This window comes from Trematomus bernacchii, unplaced genomic scaffold (assembly GCF_902827165.1).
Source record: "Trematomus bernacchii unplaced genomic scaffold, fTreBer1.1, whole genome shotgun sequence".
NCBI classification, from domain to species: domain Eukaryota; kingdom Metazoa; phylum Chordata; class Actinopteri; order Perciformes; family Nototheniidae; genus Trematomus; species Trematomus bernacchii.
In genome coordinates this window covers 4,595,962-4,612,798 of record NW_022987973.1, presented here as the reverse complement: position 1 = coordinate 4,612,798, position 16,837 = coordinate 4,595,962, and the positions used below count along the sequence as shown (strand labels likewise).

Genomic DNA, 16,837 nt, shown 5'->3' with positions numbered 1-16,837 from the left:
TTTTAAAGCTTGTTTAGCTTGTTCTAAATGTTTATTGTAGTTATGTCTAAACAATGTCTTGTACACCCTTTCACACAGTTACACAAAATGCAGTCTTGATATAACTACACTTTATTGTTTTCGGTGTAAGATCGAGGTATTAAGTTATTTTTCACATTATTATTATTTATGTCAAAGTTATGGGGCCAAGCTTAAATTACACTTCCTCATTTTCATGACCTTTGCTGAGTTAAGTCATTGCTTATTTTTTGGTGTTGCAAGATTCCTTAGAACTTAGGTAGAGGTCTAATGTTGGACTGAAGATACAAGGAGACAGGGTTGGGCGGACAGACGGAGAGATTGAAGGGGTTTGGCCTGTTGTTAATGATTAAGTTAGAGTGGAGGCTCTGCTCAGTGGACTCAGTCACATCAAAACAAGTCTGCCAGGAGAGAAAAACAACAGACTGTAGTTTAACTTGTGCACAAACCGAACTGTTTTACTGTTTTTATTGAAGTGTGTGCAGTTGTTTTGCCCACTGACAGAGGAACACAGACTCATTAACAAACCAAGTGGTGTGTGTTGTACGTCAAGATGTTTGCAGTTCACCTTGTTTTGTCCTTCTTCTCCAAACTCCAGGAGGACCCGACCAAGAAGGTAAGAGCTAGCTCACAACTAAACTTTTTTTTCTAGTTGCAGCACTAAAAAGACTACTTTCCAAATGTAATCTACAAAGAAAAATGTATGAAATTGACAAAGATTGCTGATGTGTATTTAAACAGAATCCTCTCTTAAATTCATAATCCCTCAATTTATAATATACACAATTCTCTAAATTCATATCCAAATCTATATCGCTATATCTGACATGCATGTGCAATTTGGAGCAAGTCCACAAATACATTTCTTTTAAAATGTTAAATATGTACTTCTCATTGATGGCTCTAATGTAGTGCTGCGTTATTCAAAGTGGGGCCTTCTGGCAGTATAATTATTATAAAAGGATCTAACTACTCCTGATATTGTATTATATACTTTACCTATTGAGTGTTTGCAGACGTTCCTACAACTATCTTTACCAAATCCAAAAGATAAGACGCGAGCTGTTGTTAAAGATGATCAAGGTTCCATAATCATTATTAGTTACTGTGTCACCATGTGTCTCTCCTGAGCAATGATTAACATTGTCACGTGTCATTGCTCCTCTTAGTGCAGATGTGAACAACAAACTCTCTCAGGGACAAAGTGTTGAAAAAAACACTGCACACATTCACACTTGTGATTACCAGAGTAACCTTGTGTTTTAAACATGACACCACAGTGAGTCTAGCTGCTGACTGTACACACATGTCTATGAGTATACAGGGTGGGACTTCTTGACTCATGCCCTTTTTTTTGTAATTTCTTGAGCAATTTAATTTTAACACCCTTTATTTCCTAGTCTCTAGTGGTAAATAGTCTCCTGCTTCTCCTTTAACATGTTCTTTCAAGCAGCAGATCCTGGGATAAGTTACTGTAAACAACAAAATGACCTTTGAGCTTTTGATACAAGAATAAAACCTGAGTTTAGCACATGCTGCAACAGACCTTGTGACATTTGCCACATGCAAACCTTCAAGATAAAAGACACCATTTGCTGATGATGGATAACTGTTCCAATCCAGACCAAATCCTCACAATTATGAAGAAGATAAACCTTAAGTTTGAGGGTTGAAGAAAGAAGACTAAGTGAATGTCCAAAGTGTTTGTTTTCTATCTTGTCAACAAAATAAAGTATGAACACATTAGTATGCCTCATTGCCTTTTGCTTTTGTTTGCTAACCACTCTGTTTCTGTCCTTATGTTTTTTAGGTGGACAGGTTTATGTACGCCATGCATCTCCATGACGACCAGCTAAGCGACATCTCCGCTCGTTTCCAGGCTGAAATGAAGAAGGGCCTTTCAGCGGAAAGCAACGCTGCAGCAGCGGTGAAGATGCTGCCAACACACGTGCACTCCACTCCTGATGGATCAGGTAGCTCAAATTAAGAGTTTTCACACTTTTTTAGGCTTTAGTGTAGGTCAATTTGTTGTGAAGAAACATATCAACACACATACAGTACAGTGGTGATCATATCTGTTTGCCTCTCTTCTCCACTCCTGCAGAGAAAGGACAGTTTCTGGCGTTGGATCTTGGAGGCTCCAAGTTTAAGGTGCTCCAAGTTCAAGTGAGAGAGGGCACGGGGGTCAGGAGAGGAGGAGTGGAGATGGAGGAGAAGACCTACCCCATACCTGAGGAGCTACTCACTGGGAGTGGAAAAGAGGTACGGAGGAGAGGAAACATGGAGGGTGAAGTGTCGAGAAATAAAAGAGGGGTTTAAATTGAGGGAACAGAAAATGCTGAATAGGGGCTCCATGAATGTGAGGAGTGTTGGACCAGAATTACAAAAGGGTTTAAGAAGGGGGGAACAACAGAGGGGTCGTCTAAAATGTTACACATGCAAACCTTCTTCTGTCTGACTCTGTCTGCAGCTTTTTGACCACGTGTCAGAGTCTCTGAAGGACTTCCTGCATGAGAAGAAGATCAGTGTGGAGAAGAAACATCCTCTGGCCTTCACCTTCTCTTTCCCCTGTGAACAATCCGCCTTAAATCAGGTACTTGCATCGGTTTTTCATGACCTGTCCCTGTTCCTTTATTACTATTTTCTTGTAATGTTTTTTCTTCTCTGTAGGGATTATTGTTGAACTGGAGTAAAAACTTCCGGGCTCGAGGTGTTCAGGGTAAAGATGTGGTCCAGGCCCTCAGAGGGGCTGTAAACAGGACTGGGGTAAGATGGCTGTTTGAACTTTTTGAGTCACATGTCTGCTTAGTGCTGACTGCACATCCTTCAGCATACAAGATACTGCAGCTGATAAACGTTCATTTATACTCTGAAACTCCCTCTGCAGGGTATGGATGTAGAGGTGTTAGCCATGGTTAACGACACTGTAGCGACCATGATGACCTGCGGCTTTGATGACCGGTACTGTGAAGTAGGACTCATCGTTGGTGAGTTGATTCATTTTTAGAGTAAAGATTGAGGCTTGCAACTCCTTTGGGTGCTGCTTCAGAGCTCATTTGTGTTTTGACATGCGCAAAGGTATTCCTATTTCCAAGTACTGCTCCACAAAGTTGCATGTTTAGTTAAAGTAATGAATATGAGTATCCTGTGTGTTTGTGTGTTTAGGTAGTGGCACCAATGCATGCTATATGGAGGAACTGCATCACATTGACCTGGTGGAGGGGGACGAGGGCAGGATGTGTGTGAACACGGAGTGGGGGGCCTTCGGAGACGATGGCGCTCTGAATGATTACATCACAGAGTTTGACAGGGAAGTGGACGCAGCCTCCAACAACCCTGGGAAACAAATGTGAGGACATAAGCTGACTTTTTCATCATATGAAATGTGATGGGAGAATATCAACCTTATAATCATTCTGTTCCTGTTTTCCTACCTGCAGTCTGGAGAAGATGGTCAGTGGGATGTATCTGGGGGAGTTAGTGAGGCTGGTTGTATTAAAGATGGCAAAACTTGGACTGCTGTTTGAAGGACAAGTGTCTGATGCTCTGAGGACCAAAGGAAAGATAACCACTGCACATGTAGCAGCCATGGAGGAGTAAGTTATCTGTATTTGTGTGTTTGTGTATGTTTTACAATCCCTCTGTGTAAAAGCAGTTGACAACACACATTTCTGTCTATTTCAGATACAAAAACGGTTTGAAGAACACCAGAAATATTCTTGTGGATCTTGATTTGAGTCCAACGCCTGACGACTGCATTGCTGTCCAACGTGTCAGCACCATAGTGTCCTTCAGGTCCTCAAACTTGGTGGCTGCAGGACTGGCAGCTATCCTGACTCAAATTAGGCAAAACCGGCATTTGAGGACATTAAGAATCACTGTTGGCGTGGATGGGACTGTCTATAAGACGCATCCACGGTAAGTGTTATTGGATTTATTCACCAAAATCCTCATCATATGTTGCCTTATTTCATTGGAGAAACATAACCTGGAATTGTTTTTACTTGCAGCTGCTACAGATTATCCATAGATCTTAAACATTAGACTCCTTTACTTTCAGGTATGCTAATCGTCTCCATAAAGTGGTGCAGCGGCTGATTCCTGAGTGCCATGTCAGGTTTGTGCTCTCAGACGGCGGCAGCAGCAAAGGAGCCGCTCTGGTCACAGCAGTCGCACAAAGACTGGCATCACAAAGGCGACAGGTTAGGAGAATATGTGTGTATATAAATTGTGTCTTTTCAAGTGTAGACATTTATATCATCATTAATGCTACCAACTCGATAAAACGCTTCTAACTACTTAAAACAATTGACATTTTTATGGCAAAATATAACATAAGAAAATACCATGCCAGCCAAACTGGCACTGAACTGAGTTTATGTCATGAAATGCACTTTTTCACCGATTATAAATAAACCAAGAAGACGAAGAACATGCCTCACTATAACATGTTTTAACTTGCACATATTTTTTACATTTGACTGACTTGAGCACTGGTCTCCAAAATAACCGTCTTATCTTCTTACACGTCAGTTTTGTGACATGACATCAACAACTACACAAGTTTTTAGACAGTATGAACACACTGATGATCATTGAGAATCAAACATATTGAGCATGAGGACAAAGATCAGTAAATCACATTATAATATGGCATGAAAAAAATGTAAATATCCCAGGTGGATGAGACGCTGTCGCCCCTCAGACTGAGCGGAAAGCAGCTGCTGTTGGTGAAGAAGAGGATGAGGGGGGCGCTGGAGGCAGGGCTGAAGAGTAAAGGCCCCTCTGCTGTCAAAATGCTGCCTTCTTATGTGTACCAAACACCTGATGGCACAGGTTAGAAACTAACATTACACAATCAACACTTTAAGGTGGTTGTAAAGTTGTTGTTACATAATTGCCCATGAATACATATAGTGATATAAAACCAGGTAATCAGTAAGCTAATAGTTTGTGTTTTGGCAGAGCATGGAAAGTACCTTGCCTTGGGTCTGGGAGGAACAAACTTCAGAGCGTTGCTGGTGGACCTTAAGAAAGGTCTGCTACAGAACTCAAGACTCAACCACAAGATCTACCCCACACCAGTGGAGATAATGCAGGGAAGTGGAGAAGAGGTAGGACATTTTGCTGCAGTGTTTGCGCTAAATAATCCAGGCAGATAACATGAGCATTTGGCTTGGTTTGTGAAATACTGTCAATACAGCAAATACACTTATTTCAAGGAAAGTCATTTGACCTTTTATTTCTGCTTCTTAACACAACATTGCATTAAAAGTACATAATTGTTATCTTGTTCTCATTAAAAAGCCTTCCTTCTCTGTTGGTCTTCAGTTGTTTGATCATATAGCGCAGTGTGTAGGTGACTTCCTGGACTACATGGGGATGAAGAGCGCTCGTCTTCCTGCAGGCTTCACCTTCTCCTTCCCCTGCGAGCAGGCAGGGATTGACACAGTAAGTGTGGAGTGTAGTTTCCTGGGCCAAACCTCAAACACAGTAAGGAATCTGAAATACTTTATTAATCCGCAGATTGTATTTGGATTTCGTGAATGTTGCTCCATCTTTGAATGAAATAAAGAAATATGCTTATATATATAATCGAGAAGGTAAAGTGAAAACATGCAGCAATGAATATGTAAAAGTATTTAAAGGACAATGTATACAGTAGTAAAAGTAGTTAGTTATTATTAGTAATGATCCTTATGCTGAATAACTGATTATTGCTGGAAATGTACAGTGTAATACAGCAACTATGGCAAAGTGATGTGAGCATTGCACAGTTAAAAAATATAATGGCCCAGTTTATGTAGCACATATAATCAGTGATGTTAGTTTTATTTGTGACATCCACAGAAAACCCCCCAAAATACACAGAATATAAAACACAAGTAAACAGATACATTATCTCATTGTTGAAATGTGCCTTGTCTTATCCAAAGGAGAAACATCAACTTTTTAACCTTTTTCCACTATTTATGTTCCTCAGGGCACACTGGTGAGCTGGACCAAAAGCTTCAAGGCCACAGACTGTGAAGGACACGATGTTGTTGGCATGCTGAGGGAAGCCATCAAGAGACGCAACGTGAGTCAAAAAAATGAATATATACACAGGAAGGAAAGCGAGAATCTTATCCAAAATATAAGAACAAGTAACCAGAAAGGAAATAGTCAAAAGCCTTTATTGTAGGGCCTAAATAATACATTTAAAAAACCAATGTTTTGAACACTGTAGCTCTTCAACAGGGCCAGTGTTTCATAATGATGATCTGAATCAGATGAGGTGTGTGTTGATATCTGAGCAGAAGCAAGATACGTTACATCTGCCACAAACTAATGTAAATAATGATGACAAATGAAGTCCACACTCACTATATTATTATATACCTTAGAGTAAATAACACAACAGAACAAAAAAGAGAGCCCAGCCCATGAGTAGTGGCACAAACTGCCTTCCCCACCAAAGACCACCTTCATTACACTTGTTTGTGTTTTACTGGATGTTGAGTCATGTATAAATGCCTTTCCTTTTATGTACTGAATGTGTGTGTTTGTGTACACACACACATGTTTATAGGAGTTTGACTTGGACATAGTGTCAGTGGTCAACGACGCAGTGGGGACCATGATGAACTGCGCCTATGAAGACCCTCAGTGTGAAATTGGACTGATTGCTGGTATGTGACATTCAGGGTGTTTACATGTTTTTGTGTGACAGCATTTTGGCTAATTGTCAGTAGCTGTTAATAAAATAGCATGTTTGTAAATGTTGCTTAGCACACTGCACATTCGTTTTCAAACACAAGCTACTGAGTTTGACAAGCTGTACATATTCTGAATTCTTGATTCATTGTGAAAAGTACTAATGTTTTCACCTACTGTAAAGTCAAAATAGTAATACTGCAGTGCAGAAATTCCATTTAAAATGTACTCAAAGTACAAAAAGTAAGTACTCATTCTGCCCATTTCAGAATAATATTTGTCATAAAATGTAATTATGATTATTGATGCATCAATGGGTTCATTACTTCAATTTAGTTACATTTAACCAAGGTCCAAATCCTTTTATCTCAATCTATAACAATACCTGATATTTGTTGCTTATATATATTTATTATTAATCTGAATGTTTAAAGTCACTATAGTTAACCAATAATTGTAGTGAAGTAGAACAGTATGCAATATTAGTATTTACCTCTTAGTAAATAACTTGAGTAAATGTATTCAGTTACTGTCCACCACTGTGTTTTACTGGATGTTAGACAGACTATGCGGTTTCGTTTCACAGGAACTGGCACTAATGTGTGCTACATGGAGGAGCTGAAGAACATTGAGAAGATTGAACAAGAGAAAGGACACATGGAAAGAGAAGGAGAGGAAAAGGTAGAACAAGTCTTTTAGTTTTGTACAGTAAGTGAGCTGTGGCGATATTGAAATCATGTTTGGATGATAAACCAAACATCTTACCCCCTGATTTGTTTCTGCTCCCAGCAGGATGATGGAGCGGAAAGAGAGAAGAAGGAAGAGCATGCTGGGATACCGAAGATGTGTATAAACACAGAGTGGGGGGGTCTGGGTGACGATGGCTCTCTGGATGACATTATCACACATTATGACAGTGAGGTCGACCAAAACTCACTGAACCCTGGAAAACAAAGGTGAGAAAACATCACTACAAAAGTATTACCATTAATACATACTAAAAGTACCAAAAGTGACATTTTCTTTTATGCAGAATGGCCCATTTCAGAATCCTATTATAATATTATGGTGAAATTATTTTTGCATTCATGTGTCTTTAATGTTGCAGCTGGTAACTTAATCTATACGAATACATTATAATGTATTAGTTGATTTATAATTTGTATTAATAATCGAAATATTCTAATACATTTTGGAGAAGAGGTATAAAGTAGCAGAAATTATTCAAGTGAATAACAAGTACTGCTTACATGTAAAGTATACTGTAGTACTTTGATCAACCACCAATGTATGTGTCTCCCGCTCCAGTGAGTCTTTGAGTATACAGACCTTTTCAACAGTTTGATAGCTCGATCCGGTCTCTGTGGATCCAACACATGATCTTTGTCTTTGTGTGTGTGCAGGTTTGAAAAGCTGATCAGTGGGATGTATTTAGGTGAAGTTGTTCGTCAGGTGTTATTGGATTTAACCAGAGGAGGTTTGCTGTTCAGAGGACAAGTCACAGAAGCTTTAAAAACACCGGGGATATTCCACACCAAATACCTGTCACAAATAGAGAGGTAGGAGAAGCTGTGTGTGTGTGTGTGTGTGTGTGTGTGTGTGTGTGTGTGTGTGTGTGTGTGTGTGTGTGTGTGTGTGTGTGGTGTGTGTGTGTGTGTGTGTGTGTGTGTGTGTGTGTGTGTGTGTGTGTGTGTGTGTGTGTGTGTGTGTGTGTGTGTGTGTGTGTGTGTGTGTGTGTGTGTGTGTGTGTGTGTGTGTGTGTGTGTGTGTGTGTGTGTGTGTGTGTGTGTGTGTGTGTGTGTGTGTGTGTGTGTGTGTTTACGAAACTACAACTGTAAATGTATCCATATTTCTTTCAGACAATTTCTAATTTCACAAAATAAATGTCTCTCTTTTTCACCTGAAGTAATTCATTTTAAATCTGCAAATTATATCACTATTCTTATTTCTAGAAGATGCCCCAGTGGAGATTATGAGTGTGTGTGATTGTAAATGTGTAGCTGCATCATACTGTAATGGTGTAACTGTGTTGTCCCCCCCTAGTGACCGCCTGGCTCTACTGCAGGTCAGATCTGTTCTCCAGCAGCTGGGGCTCGACAGCACCTGTGACGACAGCATCATTGTCAAAGAGGTAAGAGACAGAAAATAATCAGAAACCTTATAGCTATTCCTTTAGTAATTCTCCATGATGTTTGGATATTAAAGCCTCCCACACACGCACACAGGTGTTCAGTATTTCTGGCTGATGAATCTCTGCCAATGGGGAAGCTGGGCTCGAGCTTGGATGGAAAAATATTAGGTCACACATTTTCATTTACCAATTAATAACAAAGGTTTGATTGATTGATTGAAAAGTTTATTAACAGCTTGTATATTGGGTACAGTACAGTACATCTCAAAACATACAATTGTTAAGGGGATGCAGACCAGAGAAACACTTTCGTCTTGTTTACATCAGGGTCCCCCATTTCCAATTCATCATATCATTTAAGACATATAAGACATATTTGACATACAGATGGCTTATTTACAATTTACATACAGGTGGTTTTTTTCATACAGATGGCTTATTTACAATTTTCATTTTAGATTTCGTTCTAATACATCCTAACCGGACATTTAAGACATACCAAGTCTACAGATATACAGTTAGTAACAGAGTCTAAAATGCGAGTATATATATATATGGGGGGGGGAAGCTGTCCATTGTACGACAGGTTGAGATTTGTACCATTACCGAGGCCAGTTTTACAATGCTCTCCCCCTAAGGTGCTCTTTAAGAGAGGTTTTGAAGGTAAGTATAGTTTTACTTTCCTTTACAGTTGTGGGAAGAGCGTTCCACCTTGATGTGGCATAATTGCGAAACGTGTATTCCCCCTTTTTTGTGCCAAATCTGGGTTTTACATGATTTGTGGAGCTCCCTCTGGTGTTATGATCATGGTATTCCTTGACCTTTGGGAAGAATTTTGACATGTACATGGGTACCATAGAGGTGTAGTGGATCTTGTAGACCAGGCCCATTGCAAGTAGCTGTACTCTGTCGTCTACTCTAAGCCATCCTAGGTTGTCAAAGTGGGCAGAGGTGAGGTGGGTTCTAGATGAAAGGTCAAGCAGTAGTCTGACCAGTTTATTTTGCGATGTTTGAAGTTTTATTTTTAGCGCCTTAGAGGTGCTATGGTACCATGACGTGCAAGCATAGTCATAGTACCCTTGAATGAGTGCTCCTGCCAGAGTTTTCAGGGTGTTTTTGTTTACCAGAGAGGAGATCCGGTATAGGAATCTAGTTCTTTGATTGACTTTTTTTATTACATTGGATGCCATTTTGTCACAGGAGAGGTTTGCCTCAAGAATAGATCCTAGGTATGTAATTTCCTTCTTACTTGTGACAATAATGTCACCCACTGCAACTGAGAAGTCGTCGGATTTGCTGAGATTATGTTTCGAACCGAAGAGAATGGACTCTGTTTTACCCAGGTGTAATGATAATTTATTATCGGCGAGCCAGGTGCAGATTCTGCCGAGCTCGGAGCTGATGGTTTTTTCAACCTGCAATCTGTCAGAGACCAGCAGGGCTGAGTCGTCCGCGAACAGGAACAAGTTGCAGTCACATGCTGATGACATGTCATTTGCATAAATTAGGAACAGTAACGGACCTAATATGCTTCCTTGTGGAACACCACAGCTCACTGGGAGGGGGGGGGACAGAGTACCGTTTACCTCCACCATCTGTTCTCTCCCCTCCAGGTAGGATTGTATCCAGCTCACCGATAGTTTATCAAAACCAATTGCTTTTAGCTTGTCAATCAGAATGGGGTGATTGACAGTGTTGAAAGCCTTTTGTAGGTCCAGCATCACCATGCCGCAGTATTTACCCTCGTCCACCTCTTGTTTGATGTGGTCGTTCAAATAAAGAAGGCATGTGTCAGTGGAGTGGGATGTTCTAAAGCCAGATTGAAATTCATAGATTAGATTCTTTTCCGCAAGGTACTTTTCGACCTGTTCATATACTATTTTTTCCATGACTTTCGAGATGGAGGTAAGTATAGAAACAGGGCGGTAGTTGCCTGGGTCCAATTTGCTGCCCTTTTTGTGCAGGGGGGTTACTCATTACTTATTTTGAAGTCTTTGGGTACTTTTCCTTGTTTTATGGAGAGGTTAAGTATGTGAGCTATGACTGGTGAGATGGCGGTTGCTGTGTCTCTGAGGAATTTGGAGGGGATATTGTCGTGGCCAGTGGCCTTGTTAGGTTTGAGGGCGCTCAGTTTAATGAGTACCTCTGCTGTTGTTACCCTTGCTAGACTGAAATCATCTTTGCGTACCCCTAGGTTTTTGTAGTAGGTCATGATGTGATTTACTCCAAAAAGCCCTGAGTGGGAGGGTAATTTATTTACAAGAGTTGTGGCTATGTTTGTGAAAAAAATGTTCAAGTACTTGGCCACATCCAGTTTGTCTGTGATGAGCCTGTTATCTGTCTTTATGTTTAATGTTTAAGGTGTTATTTGTCCCGCCCTATGGGTGCAAAAAAATCTAGCAGGAGGCACAGGGAGATGTCAATCAATTAGTCTATACATGCTTGCACAGTGAAATCAGCCAGAAATCGTTAAAATATTAGTGTAAAGGACCTTAAATAATAATCGATTTTACTACTTTAGTAGCCTCCCACAGTCAGACTACATCTCACAAGACTAAAGCCTCCATCACAGTAGATACTTTATTAATTGCGGGAAAAAACACTGGTGTCATTCATTAACATTGACCACAACCTTGTTCCATTTAACTTTCCTCTTTAAAGAATACATTTTTCAAAAATGAAAGGCCAGTGTGAAAGACCTGGAGCTGATTCACATACAACTTTTGGCCTATTTCTTGTCTTGAAATTGTCTCAAATGTCAGAGAAAGGTTAAGAGATTTTGACACACTTTCCAGAAAATCATGTTCTCTGTTGCAACCTCCCTTTGGGGTGATCTGCTGCTTGAGAAGTGATATGATATTGTTTGGCTGAGCAACCTGTGGCAGCAACAGTCAGTAAGTGTTGCAATGATATAATGTTTTTCATTGTTGTACAGGTTTGTGGGGCAGTGTCCCATCGAGCAGCTCAGCTTTGTGGGGCAGGGCTGGCCGCCGTGGTCGACAAGATCAGAGAGAACCGAGGACTGGACCATCTGGACATCACTGTGGGGGTGGACGGGTCACTCTACAAACTACATCCACAGTGAGTTAATTTCATTTGTTGTAGTCGTGGTATGCTTCAGGCACAAAACTATTTATATTTGACCCCTAACCCATCACAGTCCCCCTGCTTCCACTCCTACTGCTATTTATTTATTTATTTATTGTTAGTTAGTTTGTTCACCATGTAAAGCGGCCTTGGGTCCCTTGAAAGGTGCTATACTGATTGAATCTATTAGTATTATTATTATTATATTTAGTTTTTGATTTCTCTTTATATTGCTTCTCCAAATTACTTAAATTGATAAAGAATTAACAGTTTCTTTCTTCTGCTGCTGCTGTCTTTTAGTTTCTCTGGAGTCCTCCATCAGACTGTCAAAATGTTGGCTCCTCAGTGTACCGTGAGCTTCCTGCCATCAGAGGGAGGCAGCGGGACGGGGGCTGCCCTCACTGCAGCGGTGGCCAGGAAGAAACTGGAGAAGTAAAAAATATTTCTTAGTGTGTTTATTCTTTTCCCCAAAATGTGGAATTCCAAATTCCCTCAGTACTGCGGTTTTTGTAGCTGAAATTGTTGTTGAGTGGTCAGTCAGCATCATGCGTGGTTTCTCCTCACGCGTGGTTTCTCCTCACCTGACAGAAAGCAGTCTCACCTGAAGGGACTCACAACAATAAACACAGCCACTTGTGCTGCTCATTGTTTTATTTATTTAATGTCTTTGCTTGATTTATGTTGTCAATTTTTTTTTTTACTGTTTGCTTTTTGTTTACTTTTGTTGTTTGGATAAGTTTTGTATTTGTTTATAACGCTTGTTAAGGTGAGTTTCCTTTTTAAAGCCACCATGATTTGTTTTATTTGTATCTCACTTGCACTACTAATGGTATTGTGTTTGTTGTGTTATTGTACTGCTGCAATAAAGGAATTAATACTCTCTTCCGATAATATAAAATAAACGCCCAATTAATAGATTTTTGCTAAATGACAACAAAGAAACAGTAGAGGTTTCTAATTTGTCTGTCAGGAAAGCCATCCTTATTGTTGGCTTTGTATTAGTTTCAAATAAACGTGACTGGCTCAGCAAACATATTTGGTTCTTGACCCATACTTGGATTATCACGGCTTTAGACCTAAGTACTCTCCTTTCATATCATTATCAAGTCATCTGTGGGATAAGTGTTACACCACAGCTGAACGGTCACATACCAGCGTTAGCACTGCACTGATTAGCCTTTGATAGCAGAGCTGAGTATACGCTCATATCAAAGTCACACGCTGCAAAGGTCAGCACCTCCTGTGACACCAAAACAAAAAGGATGTACAGCTGTAATAACATTCAACAGTATCTTCACTTTTACACAAACACACACACACGTTGTTTAAATGATGGACTTAAATGATGTTTCCAAATATCTTGATTTATGATAACATCACAATAAGTCTCCACTGAGACTATATCATATTTAATTACCGTCCAGCCATATTTTGAAGTGTTTCTATTTCAGATAAACACCGCAGTATTCAAGTCAATTATATTATTATGATATAATTTATAAAAATGTGGTGCCTGTTGCATAAAGAAAAGACAATGAGGTGTGTGTGTGTGTGTGTGTGTGTGTGTGTGTGTGTGTGTGTGTGTGTGTGTGTGTGTGTGTGTGTGTGTGTGTGTGTGTGTGTGTGTGTGTGTGTGTGTGTGTGTGTGTGTGTGTGTGTGTGTGTGTGTGTGTGTGTGTGTGTGTGTGTGTGTGTGTGTGTGTGTGTGTGTGTGTGTGTGTGTGTGTGTGTGGTGTGTGTGTGTGTGTGTGTGTGTGTGTGTGTGTGTGTGTGTGTGTGTGTGTGTGTGTGTGTGTGTGTGTGTGTGTTTGTGTGTGTGTGTGAGTCAGCGGTATCTCAGTATTGATGAAGGGCAGGAGGAGGATTGGTATGTCGCTGACCACATTTTTCAACAATAACAACAACCAGCGCTCTGTTCAGTGACTTTGGACTGACTCTCTGTCCTTGTGATCACCTGCCTGTCTGTCTGTATGTCTGTCTGTTTGTCTGTCTGCCCGTCTGTCTGTCTGTCTGTCTGTCTGTCTGTCTGTCTTCTGTCTGTCTGTCTGTCTGTCTGTCTGTCTGTCTGTCTGTCTGTCTTTCTGTCTGTCTGTCTGTCTGTCTGTCTGTCTGTCTGTCTGTCTGTCTGTCTGTCTGTCTGTCTGTCTGTCTGTCTGTCTGTCTTCTGTCTGTCTGTCTGTCTGTCTTCTGTCTGTCTTCTGTCTGTCTGTCTGTCCGTCTGTCTGTCTTCTGTCTGTCTGTCTTCTGTCTGTCTTCTGTCTGTCTGTCTGTCTGTATGTCTGTCTGCCCGTCTGTCTGTCTGTCTGTCTGTCTGTCTGTCTTCTGTCTGTCTGTCTGTCTGTCTTCTGTCTGTCTGTCTGTCTGTCTGTCCGTCTGTCTTCTGTCTGTCTGTCTGTCTGTCTGTCTGTCTTCTGTCTGTCTGTCCGTCTGTCTGTCTGTCTGTCTGTCTTCTGTCTGTCTGTCTGTCTGTCTGTCTTTATTTGGTCTGTCTGCATGGTACATCCTGTTTTAACAGTACAGACAGAAACAATAAATCCATGCAATGACCTCAAAGTTTTGGAAATGTTATGTAATAAGTGAACTAAAGACATTTCAGTCCAAGGACCTTTATTATCAAGTCATGTGCACAGAATGTTAAATAAAAATACGAAAAGTGCATGTTTCACTTCCATTTTAATCTCAAACTACTGATTTGAAAATACTTATCAATCCAATGAGCAGTGTAATGATTAGAGTATTATGCTAATCCATAATTACCAGATTAGATGATTTGTTGAAAACGAAGACAAGAACAAAGCCACAGAGTTCCTTGAATGCAGAAAATAATGAAAAGCAAAACAGACATCAAGAATGAAAGTTAAACATTTTTGAAAGGATGAAAGAAAAGGAGGAAGAACATATATTGAGAAACTCTTGCAGGAGTGAAACTGTTGCTAATCTGTCAGGGATTAACATGTTACAATGCTACCAATTGAGGGCTGTGACACACACACACACACACACACACACACACACACACACACACACACACACACACACACACTGCACCGTAATCCCTCACTGCCCTAGTAGTGACCTTAAACTGCACATAGGCCTACACTGACGCTGCAGTTTTAATGCAGCAAACACAGCTGGATCTGCAGCTCTGCAGCACGCCACTGTAAGAGAGTGATACAGAAACTGGCATGAAACTAGTGATACTGACTATCTATCTATTTTCATCCTACCTCTTTGTTGTACAAAAACAAATAACTGTGCCTCCCTTTAAAATGTAAGCTTTTATTCTAGTTTGAAAATCCTCAAAAAGCCGCCCTCAGGTCTTTCAGACTCTTCCTGAAGGAGTGAGGTGTGTGAGTCTTATTATACACTCATCTCCTTTGTGTGTGTGTAAGGCTCTGTGTAAGGCTTTGTCTTGCCTATAAACCAACAATAAGAGCATTGACACACACACTTGCACACACAAACACTGAAATGGTCAAAAGTGGACGAGTTGAGATGTTTGTCCTTCTGGAACTACAAAGGGACAGGCTGTGAACAGTTTTGGGAACAATATGTTTTACATTTGTTATTTTCTTAGGGACCAGAGGCTTTAATCTGTATTTGATGATTATTGATTTGTCTTCAAAAGATACAACAAATCAAAAATTCTAATCTCTATGTGGAGTGGACTGGGGAAAAATGCGACACCACATTGCATCAAAACATCGCAGTGGTGAAGACTGTTTAATGCCGTCTTCTCTTGATTATGGGAAAACTTTGTCAATGAAGGTAATTTCCCTTTCCATATACTATAATAATCTGAAGTCGCTGTAGATCTGTAGAACATGGCTATAATATTCTAGGAATGGATTAGGAAGAGCAGAAGGAGGCAAAGCACAAATGTGTAACTATAGAGCCTGAAAGTACTTGTGTGTCATATAACGTAAAGTCCTATACCATACTAATAACAGCTAGGTTCCTGTACCGTGTTTTGCTCGAGGTTAACTTAATGTAATATATCTCAGCCTTTTGCAGGAGCAGCATGAATAACGACAGCTTGTGTATCGATCTAAATTATAAATTGGCTAGTCTTCTGTGATCTTTACAATGTGACACATGCTAACAGGTGGCTTATTATATAGCCCTATAATTAAGACAAAGTCAAACGAGAAAGAGCTGCAGATGGAACTCCTACTTTGTTTCTCGCAATGACATGTCCCTGAGTTCAACGTGAGCCCATTAGAGTAAACAAACCAGATGATTGTCAGTGGTTTGCCAATGGGGCATGTGGGAGCTTGATGTGGCATGTTGCTTGATTTAAAGTTCCTATCTTGATGTGTATTTAAAGCAATATGCAAATGGTTTATATGAAAACACAAGGACTTATATCATTCATCCTTTAACTGAGAGAAATTACCAGACTGTCACTGGATAAAGAGCAGATTTCATGGACTAATAATTACTTTGAATTGTTAGAACAAAAGAAGATATTTGAAATGAAAAACAGCAGTGGGTGATTTACCATAGAAGTTATGTTTTTGTAATTACTGATAAGTGCTTAAATTTAAACTTTATCATACGTTAATTTGTTTTTGTTTAAGTAAGAAAAACCATGTTCCTGTTCTTTATCATCGGCTTCAATATACCTACTTTCAGTGCAGCCAGGGCAATTTGTGGTTTGTGTAACCAGCACAACTCTCACTACTGACACATGACTACAACAAGTCCAGGCAGGTTGGCAGATGATGTCAACTGGCACACTCGGGATGGAAGAAATCACACGCAGAAGAGGCAGATGGGTACAATGAAAAGGATCACACCATAACGGTATTTAAGCACAGTGAAATATCTGGGATGCATAAAAAAATCGTCCTTAATGTCTTCAGAAGTCATTTGTTGTCTTTAAAGACACTTTAGTTGGGTTTG

At 40.1% G+C, this 16,837-nt stretch overlaps 1 protein-coding gene across 2 annotated transcripts; it reads left to right on the top strand.

The window, feature by feature from the left end:
• Positions 1-71: 71 nt before the first annotated feature.
• On the top strand, positions 72-12,965 carry LOC117471244 (hexokinase HKDC1-like). Of its 2 annotated transcripts, none has more exons than XM_034116107.1 (21): positions 72-634; positions 1,829-1,991; positions 2,123-2,280; positions 2,489-2,611; positions 2,689-2,784; positions 2,906-3,005; positions 3,184-3,367; positions 3,459-3,614; positions 3,703-3,936; positions 4,079-4,220; positions 4,698-4,854; positions 4,984-5,132; positions 5,350-5,469; positions 6,002-6,097; positions 6,590-6,689; positions 7,301-7,395; positions 7,504-7,670; positions 8,118-8,273; positions 8,758-8,845; positions 11,781-11,926; positions 12,233-12,965. In XM_034116107.1, exons 1-21 carry the CDS (start codon positions 572-574, stop codon positions 12,366-12,368), a joined length of 2,829 nt encoding a protein of 942 aa, XP_033971998.1. In that variant the 5' UTR covers positions 72-571; the 3' UTR covers positions 12,369-12,965. The 2 variants fall into 2 exon arrangements, with proteins under 2 accessions (XP_033971998.1, XP_033971997.1); XM_034116106.1 differs by having other exon boundaries at positions 4,969-5,132.
• The last annotated feature ends 3,872 nt before the right edge of the window (positions 12,966-16,837 follow it).